The sequence below is a fragment of the Talpa europaea genome (assembly GCF_964194135.1).
Source record: "Talpa europaea genome assembly, chromosome: 12".
Taxonomy (NCBI): domain Eukaryota; kingdom Metazoa; phylum Chordata; class Mammalia; order Eulipotyphla; family Talpidae; genus Talpa; species Talpa europaea.
The window spans coordinates 49,386,853-49,400,216 of NC_140079.1; the positions used below are offsets into that span (position 1 = coordinate 49,386,853).

General features: G+C 44.4%; 2 protein-coding genes across 2 annotated transcripts in view; one reads left to right on the forward strand and one right to left on the reverse strand.

Moving 5' to 3' along the window:
- The window catches only part of LAMC2 (laminin subunit gamma 2), a gene marked incomplete at both ends in the record, with an annotated part of 54,032 nt that extends 49,637 nt beyond the window's left edge, over positions 1 to 4,395 (forward strand). The window contains 3 exons of the mRNA XM_084251000.1: positions 1,413 to 1,571; positions 1,668 to 1,767; positions 4,142 to 4,395. Coding sequence (XP_084107126.1) covers positions 1,413 to 1,571; positions 1,668 to 1,767; positions 4,142 to 4,395 — 513 coding nt within the window. The remainder of the gene's footprint in view (positions 1 to 1,412; positions 1,572 to 1,667; positions 1,768 to 4,141) is intronic.
- An 8,628-nt stretch (positions 4,396 to 13,023) lies between these two features.
- Positions 13,024 to 13,364, reverse strand: part of NMNAT2 (nicotinamide nucleotide adenylyltransferase 2) — a gene marked incomplete at both ends in the record, with an annotated part of 161,471 nt that continues 161,130 nt past the window's right edge. The window contains one exon of the mRNA XM_084249099.1: positions 13,024 to 13,126. Coding sequence (XP_084105225.1) covers positions 13,024 to 13,126 — 103 coding nt within the window. The remainder of the gene's footprint in view (positions 13,127 to 13,364) is intronic.

Sequence of the window (13,364 nt, forward strand, 5' to 3'; positions counted from 1 at the left end):
TTAATCTAGACTATTATATCAGTTTCCTATAGTTGCTATCACAGTGTACCATGGACTGAGTGGTTTAATACAGAAATTCATTATCTCACAGTCTGGAGGTTGGAAGTCTGAAATTAAAATGTCAGCAGAACTGTGGTCCCCCTGAGGCTCTGGAGAGAACCCTTCTTTTCCTTTTTCTGGCTTCTGGCAGTGGCTGTCAACCCTTGGTGCTCCTTGGTGCTCTTTGATTTGCAGAACATAGCTCCCGCCTCTGCCTCTATCACAGCATAGGGGTCTTCTCCCTGGTGTCTCCCAATCTTCTTATAAGGACAATAGTCATATTGGATGAGGGGCCCACCCCACTCCAGTGTGACCTCATCTTAACTAATTACACCTGTGACAACCCTATTTCCAAATAAGCTCACATTCTCAGGTACTGGGGGTTAGGCTATCTTTCTGGAGGGTAAAGTTCAACCTGTAACAACTGTCATCAGTGTTCTGAATCAAGATCATGAAATTGTGGCATCCTAGGTCCCACATCCATGTGTATGTTCCATGTTTAAGCTCCACTTCCTCATTGTTCTCTCTCCTTCCACTCTGTGCCTGCACTGTGCTTGGTGCTGGGGATGTGGAGATGAGCAAGCCGAATCCTTTTCTTCAAGGAATATTGAGTGTAACGGGGCGAGACAGATAGCTAGATTACAAACCCATGTGTTAAATGTTCCAGTAGAAGGAGTGCCTCTCAGCTGGAAGAGAACGTCCTCGTTCTTATGTAAGCATGACTTTTAAAAGAAGTATGCAACTCTAGAAAGCCCGGTGGGAACTCTCAGTCTCTGGATTGATTAGCTTCACTCTTAGAGGCCTGGTAACTTGCAAAAACAATTTCTTGTTTTAAGTCCCTTGAGAGCAGAGACCAATTTCATGGTGCTTGTCTTTACACAGAGGCACAGCCATTTGATGTTTATTAACAGCTTATTGATAAAGAAAGTAATAAACTTTGTCCTCATGAAAACAAAACTCATAGCTCATAGCCCATTGGCTCTCTGCACCCCCAGCTCAGCTGTCTCAGGGATCTTAGTAGAACCATTCAAAAGACTGACAGCAAAAAAACAGGACAGAGAACACCATGACTTGCTTCTCTCTGAGTTTTCCTGACTGGTTTCTAGCGCACTCACCACGTGGTGAGAGTCCTGACCCGAAAGGGCAATAGTATCTCTCTGCTGACTCTCCTAGTCCCTGAAGACATAGCCCCGAACCAGCTTGTTTGAGGCAGAGCTTGGGAAAGGGTGTGTCCCCAGGCTGACTCTCTCTGGTTCATCTTGCTCCATCCATCGGGCTGGCTGCAGCTGTATTTTTTCTGCAGCTGTTCTTGGGTTGTTTTTATGCCTCACCCCTTTCTCCCCTTCCGTCCCTGGCTCCTTTTCTTCTCCCAGGAGATAGGGAGTCTGAACTTGGAAGCCAATGCGACAGCAGATGGAGCCTTGGCCATGGAGAAGGGACTGGCTACTCTGAAGAGCGACATGAGGGAAGTGGAAGGAGAGCTGGCAAGGAAGGAGCAGGAGTTTGACCTGGATATGGACGCGGTACGGATGGTGAGCTGCCCTTACTTTCCAGGGGAGATCCCTTTAAATATGCCCATATGGGAAATGCCTTCTCAAGACTGGTTTCTATTTTTCTTTTTATCTTAGGTAATAACAGAAGCCCAAAGAGTTGATAACAGAGCCAAGAATGCTGGAGTAACAATCCAGGACACACTCAATGCACTGGACAGCATCCTACACCTGATGGGTATGTGGAATAGCCATGACCGTCCACCCCATGTTCCAGGCTTTCCCCGGAAGGCTCACTAGACCTAGCCCTGATGTATGGCAGTCCCAGCTTTCCTAGTGGGTATTCGAACTTTGTTTCCAGGCTTCGATATTTCAGGGAGGGTCTAGTTATCTGGGCTCTGTTTTACCAGCTTTAAGATGGGTCACTGGAAGGCAGTACCCTTGAAAGTATAAGTCTATAGGTCCAAGCACTGGATAAATTTAGGGAACTTAGAACTAAAGAGAAGACTGGATGACTTGAGAGTCCCACTAAGGATTCTGGCCTCAATCCCGAGAGGCGGCCGGGGATCGAACTGGTGCTGCAGAGGCTGCCTCGCAACCCAGCACTCAACCGCTGCGCCACCAGGGGAGGCCCGCGAGAAGTGCTTTTAAGCAGAGGAATAGCAGCTCCACATATTTTAGGGCGATCACTAGGGTGGCCGAGTGAAGGAGAGTGTGAAGGTCACTGAGCCCACGTGGATTGCTGATGCGTAGGGGCTGGAGGTGATAGAACCTGTTCACAGTGAAAGTGGTGAGGGAAGAGGATCACCCCATCTGTGTTATCTGGAGTCACTTGCTGCTTCTGCTGTGTGTTCTTCCCCAAACCACAGTTATCCCTTGCTTTAGTCAGCTGTGATAACTTGAGACACCTGGGTAGCTAATCCAGAAGACTTGTAAAGTAGCGGTTCTAGGTGATATTGTAAAATTTTAGGATAAAATAGATTTGATGGTACAGTGTGGCCGTGGACCAGGCTTCTGCCTCCCCTTAGTGGCACACCTAAAAGAAAACAGATTTGCATTAAAATTCTGGCTTTTGGTCAAACTGAGATCCAGCCCTCATTTGGCCAAATTTTTCAAATGTGTACTGTAGTAGGTATGGATCTAGGGATTAACTCGTAGATTCCAGCAACATCCAGGGAAAGTTCAATTCTCCTTTTCAGTAGACAAATTTAAAACTGATTTTTCTGTGGAGTATCATCATCCCTCAGAGACCAATATAGTCTGTGTGGTTATACTAATGGATCAGCTTTAACAGTGAGCCCCAAGGAGTAACATACCCTCTAAGGAAAAAAAGCACAGCTCCCAGGTGAGATTTTTGCATCTTTGTTTAGTATTCTTAAAAGGGTAATGAAACTAATAGGGCCAGTAAAGAGAAAATGAGAGAGTAGGGAGATGAGAAGGGTAAGTGGGAACTACTAAGCATCAACTGTGTGTCAGGTGGTATGCTGGCTTTCTTCGTGGTGTATTATCATTGCACTCTTAGAAAGGTCCTATGAGAGGTTAATAATGTAGGTAGGTCAGCAGTAAATTGTAGAAGCAAGATTCAAACTAAGGTCTCTGTCTCCAGCACACCTACTATTTTGGCGTAGCTCCTGCTGCCTGTCTTGGTTATTTTGTCCCCAAGCTTAGTTAACTTTTGCCGCATGTCATAAAACCCTAAATTCTGGGATTCTCCCTTGCCCCTAGGTGAAGGACTGATTCACTGCATCAACATTTTTGTTCGGGTGTTCTTTCTACACTATTTGTTCTCTTGGGTCCTGGAACAATAACAGTTTGATTGCTGTGTGTATATTATAAACGAACGCTGTCAAGTGCTTGTTCTACAACTTAGCTATGCAAGGAAACCTGAGCTTCAGCTTGAATTGACCAAGGACCCACTAAACTTAATCACACCACACAGATCTGACCAGGGGCTCTTCATATTGATACTCATTTTAGATCATTAATGGGTAAAAGATACCTGAATAATATAACCACATTTCATATTGGAAATAAAATAACATCTAGCAAGATCCCCACTGTCCCAAGCCTGAATGAAGACTTGATATATCATTTACTAACAGCTGGAATCCATCCCCCAAATAGCAAGACATACCTTGGCCTCTATAAGCCCTGAAGCCCAGCCAGTTTCTATGGTCTTCTAATGGACAACAGCAAGATATTTCCCAAGGGTGGTTTAGCAAGCATGCTCTGTACTTTTGTACTTGATTCTGATCCTAGGGTGAGTTATGTTGGGCAGACACCTTGGACAGTACTCAGTCCCAATGACCTTCCTTCTTCATTTTCCAGAACACTGACTCTTGGCCCTATCATGAAAGCAGAAATCCAGGGTTCATATTGCTTAACTATATTGCCTGGAGGCTGAACTGGGCTGCTAATAACCCGGTCATTGGACTGTGAGATTTTTTTCTAGATCACTTCTAATTTAAAATAAGCCTTTCAAATGCATGGCATACTATTTTCTCCAGGCACACGGAAAGAGGAATTAGCTAAGGGAGCAGAAGGGCCTGCATGTGTCCCAAAAAATCTAACCATAGTTTTTCTGTTAACTTCTTTCTCCTTCCCCAAAATAGATCAGCCTGGCAGTGTGGATGAACAGGGGCTGATCCTGTTGGAACAGAAGCTTTCCCGTGCCAAAGCCCAGATCAACAGTCAACTGCGGCCCTTAATGTCAGAGCTGGAAGAGCGAGCACGTCGGCAGAGGGATCACCTCCATTTGCTAGAGACGAACATAGATGGGATCCTGGCCGATGTGAAAAATCTAGAGAACATTAGGGACAACCTGCCCCCCGGCTGTTACAACACCCAGGTTCTTGAGCAGCATTGAAGCTGTCATGGCAACGTCTCAATGGAGGCTCTTGGGATACAGACCTCAGGACTCAGAAGCCATCTCACGTGGGTGGTGTGGGATGGGACATGCTCAGGTCAGTGGAAGCTGATCCCTTCCCTGAAACCCCGGCCAGATAAAAGTCTTATTGCGTCAGTGTGATGCTTTTTGCTTCCTGGTGCTGGGCAGTGAGGCAGATAGCATTGAGTGTGAAACTGGTCAAAGGTCAGGATCCCAAAGGGTAGACTGGATGGAAGGACAAACTGCACAGCATATGTTTGCCTCAGAATAGTCAGAAACTAAGTCCTGGAGTATGGACAAGTGCTGCTAGGCTAGTCAGCTTATTCTTTGAGAAATGTGACCAAAGGAAAGTTTTTGACTTTATTCAGACATGAATTTCTTCCTAATGTCAGAACAGAGTAAGGTCCAGCCTTACCATGGCCAGTAAAATACTATTGCCTCGAAGTGTCCCTTGTAAGCTTCTTGCTGACCAGGTCCCTCCCACTTACCAACCTGTTAATAAACACATACTCTCCTTTCAAGCTGGAAGAAGTGAGTGTGATGGAGAGAGGAACTGTGAGGCTGGCCCATTGGAACAGAGGTGCCTGCTGGTGCCCTGCCATCTTCCAGTCCTTCTGGACCAGGGAGTGACATCCTTACTCTTGATGATGCCGAGACAATTTAGAGACTATATTTTTTATTAAAGCATTGCCAAGTAGCAAACAAATCTTGGGAACGTACTTACTTTTGGCTTTCAAACTGTTAGAAAAAAAGGTAGCCTGGGCATTGAAAGAGGTGCAATTATCTAGAAGATTTAGTAGTCCTAATTCAGTCACACTTTTCAAATACCAAGATTATATGTATCCATCTCTTTCTCTCTCTCTCTCTCCTTTTAGTGTTTCTTGCTCACTCCTCTCTCTCTCTCTCTCTCTCTCTCTCTCTCACACACACACACACACACACACACACACACATTCTCTTCCTATAACAGAGAATGTCTCTACTCCCACTTGGGTAGAATTCATCCGTCCTTCCACTCCATCCACCCATCCATCCTTCCAACATATTTATTGAGTACCTACTGTGTGCCAGGGGGCTGGGGTACAGTGGTGACATAGTTTCTGCCCTCATAGAGTTGATTGTCTAGTGAGGATGACAAACATTAAAAGAAATAAATTTAAATTTACAAATTTTGTTCATCCCTGGTGGTGTTTATTTTAGTAAGCCCCTGGTTTGCCACCTTTTTGCTCAACAGAACATATGTTGCAAGACACTCCCATGGGGGCACTTGGGTTCTGGCAAAGCTGAGATGGTGCAGGGCTGTGCACACTTCTGTGCATTCCAACTGTCACTCCACCCTTTCCCACAAGTGATTGCAACAGACTGTTGAGTCACAGTAACACCAGTGAGAATTTCTGGAAAAACCAGAGGTGCTTCTACCTCGGCTCAGAAGACTTTGGTGCTGCCTCACCTCTGTATTTCCTTGGCTTTTCACAGGCATGATTCAAAATAAAGAACAGTTCCTAGATGCCGATGGTCAGTTTCTAATTTATTAAACTCTAAATATAAAATGGAGGTACCAAAGCAATGGAAACTAAAATGCCACAGAAGGAACAGTGAATCCCACAATTAGCATTTTGATTCCTATTCTGAGCCTCTTGTGTTACCTTCGCGAACCATGAGAGCACTTTAAGAGATTTAACTGGTGCCATCTCCTAAGCATGAAGAAGGAGTTACTTCTGGAACAACTCATGCAGGGTGAGGGTTACCAATATTTTTTATCAGCTATAAAATAAAGATAAAAATCAATAATCTGCAGTACATTGTCATGTTTTTTAAAAAAATAATTTAAACTTCATAGAGTAAGATCTTGAACCATTCATCTACTTACATGGCTGAGGACAAGCCTCTGCTCCTGGCCCCTCCTGATTTCTGATGGGTCTGGTCACTTAGCTTTACTTCCTGTGAAGTGAATTCATAATCCTGTTCCACATACTCAGTCACACAGGCTACAAGTCTCTCATTCTCAGTGTAATTAACAACTCACAGTTGTTAAAAATAAATAAACAATGTATTATTTAGATTGGATAAACTACAATTTTCTTAGACCTAAGAATGTGCATTACTCTAAATTAAAATTGGTTTTTATTTTTGTTTTATTTGCTTCCATAACAAACTGGATGGGAAGAAAGTTGGCAGGACTGTCTTCCACATAGCAATTCCAGACTCTGCCATTTATAATATGTGACTTCCAAGGTTGCCCTGGGAGGGATCATTTCCACTCTACTGGGAGGAGAGACATGGAGGAGGGAGAACAAAGAAAGGTTTGGTGAACTAGGCCCAGGAAGGGCGGCATATCATTTTCTCTTACATCCCGTAGTCTAGAACCCAGTATTGTGACTACATGGAACTTGCAAAGGGCCTCGGGAGAAAGTCCCTAGGTAGGAAGTCACTTCTTAGTCACAGTTCTACACCATGAATGGGGAGGATGCGTCTGTAATTGGCTATCTTGTCTCTGCCCAGTATAGAAGTGAATAATACATATTGTAAGAAACCTGGTGAGGGACTGATCCCCATTTGTTCAGAACCAAGGTACATGCAATCAAAATTGTTCTCAGTGGGAAAGAGAGTTAAGAAAGTCAGAAGAATGCCTTCCTCAACAAGAGGGAGATGATCTCCGAGTGGAGATGGGGAATGGAAAATGACTCACGCGACTCCCATGGTATAGAAATGATTCCCTCATTTCTGAGGTCTTGACATATTATCTCTAAGGAGCAAGAAGGGGCATGGGCCCTTTAAAGACAGCCACCCCAGCGCCTAACCCCTGTCAGCTTTTTCCCTGACCCTGCCAAGTGAAGGGAGCTTGCTTTCTGATATCTTGGCAGCATGATATCTCGCCAGCATTTATAATTTGTATTGAAACTTTCTTATACTTCTGCTCTGAATTTTCTGATTAGTGGTGCCATTGGGAGGCTATTAGACATAGTTAACATCCACTTTGACTCACAGGAATTTTTGTTTAGAGACCGGGGCAGAAATGAAACTGCCCAGAATCATCAGTACTGAGCAGATGCATTTCTCATCTTATCCCAGGATGTGGTTTCTTTTCAGCACTCGTGGGAGACTGGAGAAAAGGGTAAAAACATACTCAGTGAAGTCCAATGTTTTGAACAAATCTCAAGGACCAGGAATATGTTTATCATGTCTCCTTTTAGTGTTGCTCATGACCATGGGAATGTTAGGGATTCTTGCTGCAGCTCCACTTTACCTCCTGCAAAGCACAGATTAGAATTTCTCCATGATTTCTTAATACTATTGGCAACATGGAAATTCCAAGATCTGCTTATTTATGGGTGATAAGAGAAGAAATGTGTATGTGCGTGTGTGTTCTTATATTTAGTATGTATACTGTATACATTAGTATAAGAGAGCAAATTAAACCAGTGTTTATACCCAGTTTTAAACAATTTCTCATCATTATGAACTCTCAGGACAGAGGAAAAAAGTATTGAGGTTTGTGACCAAAACAGGCAACATAAATACAAGTCATCAATTTACAGGACATGTCAAACATCATGGTATGTCACCAAGCCCGCATGGATACATGCAAAACTCGCTCATCTCAAAACAAACAAATAAAAATACTAGGAAACAAAATGATTTTAAAAACCCACAACTAATCTGACAAGAAACTAAGTCTTAAATGAGCTGGTCTGATGAGGAATTTCTTTTTTGATATTAGCTAATGATAATCACCACTTAGACCTAAACCAATCCACTCTATATGTCACAGGTAAAAATGAAGTAAGAACAAATAGTCACAGCAAGACTAAACGATTATGAAATTATTCATGCTTGCTTGTTTACATTGCCTAAACAAATTGTGAGTTTAATAGCTTCTGTCTTAAGATTGGTCATGCCAAGAAGTAAGTTACTCAACTTTAAAATTTTCACAAATGTATTTTTACTTCACAAAGAACTACCTTCATTAAGAAGCCAAAGCTAACCAATACCAGACTATGCAGATTAGGTAGGGTCTAAGATCTGTTCTGTTTTTAATTTTTGCGTAGAAGATCTGGGGTGTAGGCCAGAGGTATGGGGGTGGGGTGATGAGAGGATTCACCAGAGACAGAGTGGGAAGCAGAACAGACAGATCTAATGAAATACACTGCTGAGGGGAGCAGTGGGCAAGTCAGGAGAGGTCTGCTGTGCCATATGTGGCTCAGCATCCTAGCCAGGATCAAACTCAGTCTGTTGTGGTGATAGTGCTGAGACTTAATCCCTAGGTTGACAGGAAGGACCATATTTGAATATTTTTAGCTGAGAAAGCTTAGGCACAATTCATAAATTTGCTAATTATTCTTGCCTGATAATGATCCTTGAGTTTGGCTGTGGATACTTTTATACTATAGATGTGGCATCAAGTAAACCATAGACAATACGCTCGAAGAATGTTTTTTACAACTGTTGACTCTTATCAAGTAAGACTCTGGGAATAAAAAGTGATTAATTCTGCAACTGACAAAGAAGATTCTAGACCTAGATAAAAGACTCCTGTAGCATGTCTTATTTATTAACACAATTGAAACATTTTGCTGATAAAACTATTGCCCATGACTACTCCAGCAACAAATTTTACTCAAAATATTTCACTGTGAAATGGTGTTGCAACTTTAATTTTTTATTAATGAATTGATTTCCATAAAGCAAATCTTACACTTAAAATGGCAGATTCAATGACTAAAAAGTGATTTAAAAAAGCTTCCCCCCTCCCCTGCCAATCCTTGAGACCGCTTGGATCAAGCTGAGTTCTGGGTCCTGGACCTAGACTACAAAGGAGGAGGGAAAGTGTAACTCATTCCCGACCAACTGGAATCTGTCAAGAGGACACTCTGAACTTGCACGACAAGGAAACCACGTGAAAAGGTGAGTTTACTGGGCAGCTAAGGAAGGTGCAGACAGATGAACTGGACAGCACATACTCATTATCATTACCACAATGCTACTCCTAAGGTGTACTAATGATCTACAAAATTGGTCTGTTTCCATCCTTTCCATCTCACTTGTCAGCCTTGCTGCAGTAACCTTCGGAGAGATCCTGAGCTTTTCATATTCTACTGAGTTATTTTTGCATTACTTTCTTGATAAAATATCATGACATGCTTCTTTCTCTTAGTCCTCTAAGGTGTGTGTATCCATTTGGGAGAGTAGATTTGGGCTGTTAAAATAGCTTATTGAATCTCTCTTTCTACTTAATTAGAATAGCAAGTTCTTTGATTCTTTCTGAGAAGCTGGAGCATGAGACTAGAGAACGTTGGGGAGGGGGCGGGGGAGGCTGGCCAAGCTGAGACAGGAAGAATAGCGTCTCTAGAAGCTCTAGCTCTGGGTTTCAGGCACTTTAGTAAGAGACTTCCCTCCCCAGGTTCTATGTACATTCAAGGAAAATGAAAATAAGGAGGCCCCAGAGGCTGTCTGGGCTTGAGGGGGTGGTGAATGAGGTACCTGCTAGCAGGACAGACCTCACAAAGGGCCATTCCTTGAGGAGAGAGTCATTGACACAAAGAACTTCCCTCCTGCCTGTTCTTACTCATATCAGCCACTTTCAGAAAAAATGGGAGGGACATTTTTCATTAGTAAGCAGGAAATGAGGCTCCAGACCCTTCCTGATGTCCTTTCCAGCCCATGCCATTGTCATGATTTCTGATCATTGCCAGCCTTGAGTTGGCCTTTGTAAGAAGCAGCAGGGCCCGAGAGGTGAAGTTGGAGCCGGAGGAGGGCGGGGGAGGGGGGTTCCTTCTGCCAGCATCTGGGCACCACTTCATACTCTGAATCATCTTCCTGTCATTGGTCTTGGCTGGACCACAGCCACAATGTCCTGCCCTGGGCTGAGTGAGGGGCTCTGACTAGCTCCCCTAGCAAATGAAGAATGTGAGGGGTGGGAAATGAGTCATTCTACCCCAAAGGGAATTCGCTTTTTTCTTTACTAAAGAAAAACTATTGTATTGTGATCCCTGTGACGCACCAAGATTGGGTCTGTCCCATTTAATTCCTGCAAAACCTACCTCTATTATTCTTTTGCTTAGCATCCTTCCTCACTGTCCTCCCCTACATGCCTCTCACCTCACACTGAGCACATAGGCCAAGCTAGTTCCCTTTAATAGGTGGAAGACTAAGTGATCACAGAGTCCAGCAGAGTAACAGAGTGCACCCAAGAGACAAACAAAGACCAGGAGGTCTTTCTTGGCTCTACTCATGCAGACACTCAGACATTCTATAAACTCCATATTTCTGAAAATGCCATGTTTCCCCCAGGGAAACCCAGCTCCCTGTTTTCCTTTGTTTCATTTCCTGGATTATGACTGCTCTGCCTAAACAAATATCTTCTGTCTTTCTCTCTCCAACAATAATGTCATCTTGAGAACATTCTGGGTCTCTCTTAGCCTCCCACAAAGCAACCTTTTCTTGGATTCAGAGGGTCATTTTCTGGGATTTCCTCTAAGACATTGTGATCTCTTGATTTTTTAGGGAAACCTAACCAGAACCTTCCTCACCATCATATCCTCCTTCAGGACCAGGACACACAATGTAATATGTAGCGAGCACCTTAAATGACAAGCATCATTTAAGAGGAAGGTGCCTAAGGCTGCAAATGCAAAAAGTAGAAACCATGTTACCTGGCCAGCACCATTGGGAATGTGTGGAAAGAGACCTTGTGGGGTGAATACCTAGGGATCAGGGAAATGACATTCTTTGCCAAGCTCTGTGCTGCTGTGTGACCCTGGACCAGTCATTTCATCTGGTGGATCTCTGCTCCATCATCTTTTAAAGGAGAATACTGGGTCAACAAATCTCTAAAGGTTGCTATAAGTGATTGATTCCATGATCCCTAGGCAAACTCTGAGACCCAAGAATTCCTATCTCTTCTTTTCCCTCCCCTGGAGATTACTTCTCTCACCTAGGAGGAAAGACAGCTCCAGGCACACTGCTCTACTATATTTTTGGGTTGACTCCAGTTCCTCTCCCTGGAGACTACTGAAGGCTGTCGCTGATATGAAATTTGAGGGTGAAGAACACTTCCTGGTGTCAGATCTCACCAGACCACTCCTGGCCAGAGCTGACACTAGATTTTGATAAAATTATCCTCTGTTCAGGGGCCACTCCTCAGAGACAACCAGAAACCAAGAGCCAGAGACGGAGATGAGACCAACGCCCAAGAACATAATTTCCTTTAGGCTCTCTGAGCAGGAGGTGTGTGAGGCCTCAAGCACTGGAACAGAGTCTGTCAAAATTGTTTCCATGGGCAGCAGAGGTAAATGAGAAACTAGGGAGGAAAGTGGTGAAACAGTTTAGGTGCTCATGACCTCTCTTCCTCCAAGATCTCTGTTTTGTGTTGTCCCTGACTGGTAGATTTCCACAGACAGTGACTGGGTGCTGGGCTCAGCAGGAGATATGACCAGCCTCAGACACAAAGCCAAGAAGGAACTGACTGCTAGGAAATCATCAATTCCCAACAGGGCAACAAATTATTTTTCCTAGGTCATCCTGTCTTAGCATTATGACAGATGGTTCCAGGCCAAATGCGCAATGAATAATTCCAATTAGCAAAGATCTCTAGGGTTGAGTGAATTCCTAACATGTTTTATTTAAGAAATGGCTACGTTATTTGGATTTGGCTTGTCTATGTGAATCTTCTCAGATGCCGAAATGTGACTAAGTACAGCCTCCAAGAGTTTCCATGGCGATCTGAAGTTTCCTTAGAAATTCCTGGGCTGGCAGGGATGCCTCTCTTTGCCACCAGTCACACCCCCACGAGGAATGAAGACGGACTGTCTCTGTGTGATTCCAGGCTCACATCCTCCAGAAAATGGGTTTCTGAAGCTAAGGAAACAAAGCCTTCTAAGAAACCCTACTATTCCCAGTCAGGCTTCAGAATATGAAAGTTTCACTCCTGACCCCAGACCACTGCTGCCGTGTGTGTGACCTCTGGGAGAGTGTGTGTGGCTGAGCCTTCTTTACTGGGTGCAGGCCCCACGTGCTTACTGGTTGCCGAGGCAGGCTTCGCTATCCTACCTAAGGGACATGATACCACAGGAATGCATCAAGATGACATATGTAAAGAACCATGGACACTGATTTCATCCAAGTTCTATGAAGAGTGAACAACACCAATTTTTTTTTTAAATTAAAAGAGAGAAAGAAAAGACAAGAAAAGAAAGAAAAGTAGCCCTTTGTGGTAAAGGGCATGCTGGGAAGGCGAGAGCCAGAGCCGCCTCCCCAGAGCATGCTGGGAGGATGGGCACCAGAGCTGCTCTCTAGAGCATGCTGGGAGACGGACGCTGGCACATCTTCAAGGACTGCTCTTCCCCCAACTCCCACCCTGTTCCCTCACCCACCCCCAACCCAGAGACTAGAGGAAAGTTTGTCCAAAGATGACTGCGAAATCTGGTATGCCGTGGTTCTCTGCAGGTCCCCACACTGTGGGGGGTTGAGTCAGCAAGTGGGGTAACAGTCAAGATGAGGAGATGGAGAAACAGTGAGGCAGGAGAGAAACAGGGGGACTGACAGACTGGAGGGGCCAGTGTGTTGGCAGAGGACATGGGGAGAGTGGAGAGCGGGGCTGTGTGGTCGCTAGCCCGAGGCGTTGATGTACAGCTGGCTCTTGAGAATGTAGTCGATGACAGGCTGGGACAGGTAGTCCACCACATGGCCATCCCCATGCTGCAGGGCCAGCCTGGACAAGAAGAGATGGCAATCAGATGGACATCCTTCCCTGAAGCAACACAGAAGGACTGACCTGCCCATTCTCAAGGGAAGTGCTTACCTAACACGCCGTGACCAGCCTTGGCTTTGGGCAAATAAATGTATCCCTGTTAGGAAAATCCCTCCCCCATCCTGCTGATGCCACGTCATCCCTGAGGGAAGTCATTTAAGCCCATCTGTTCTTCAGTTTTCTCCTGTAAAATTAGAGC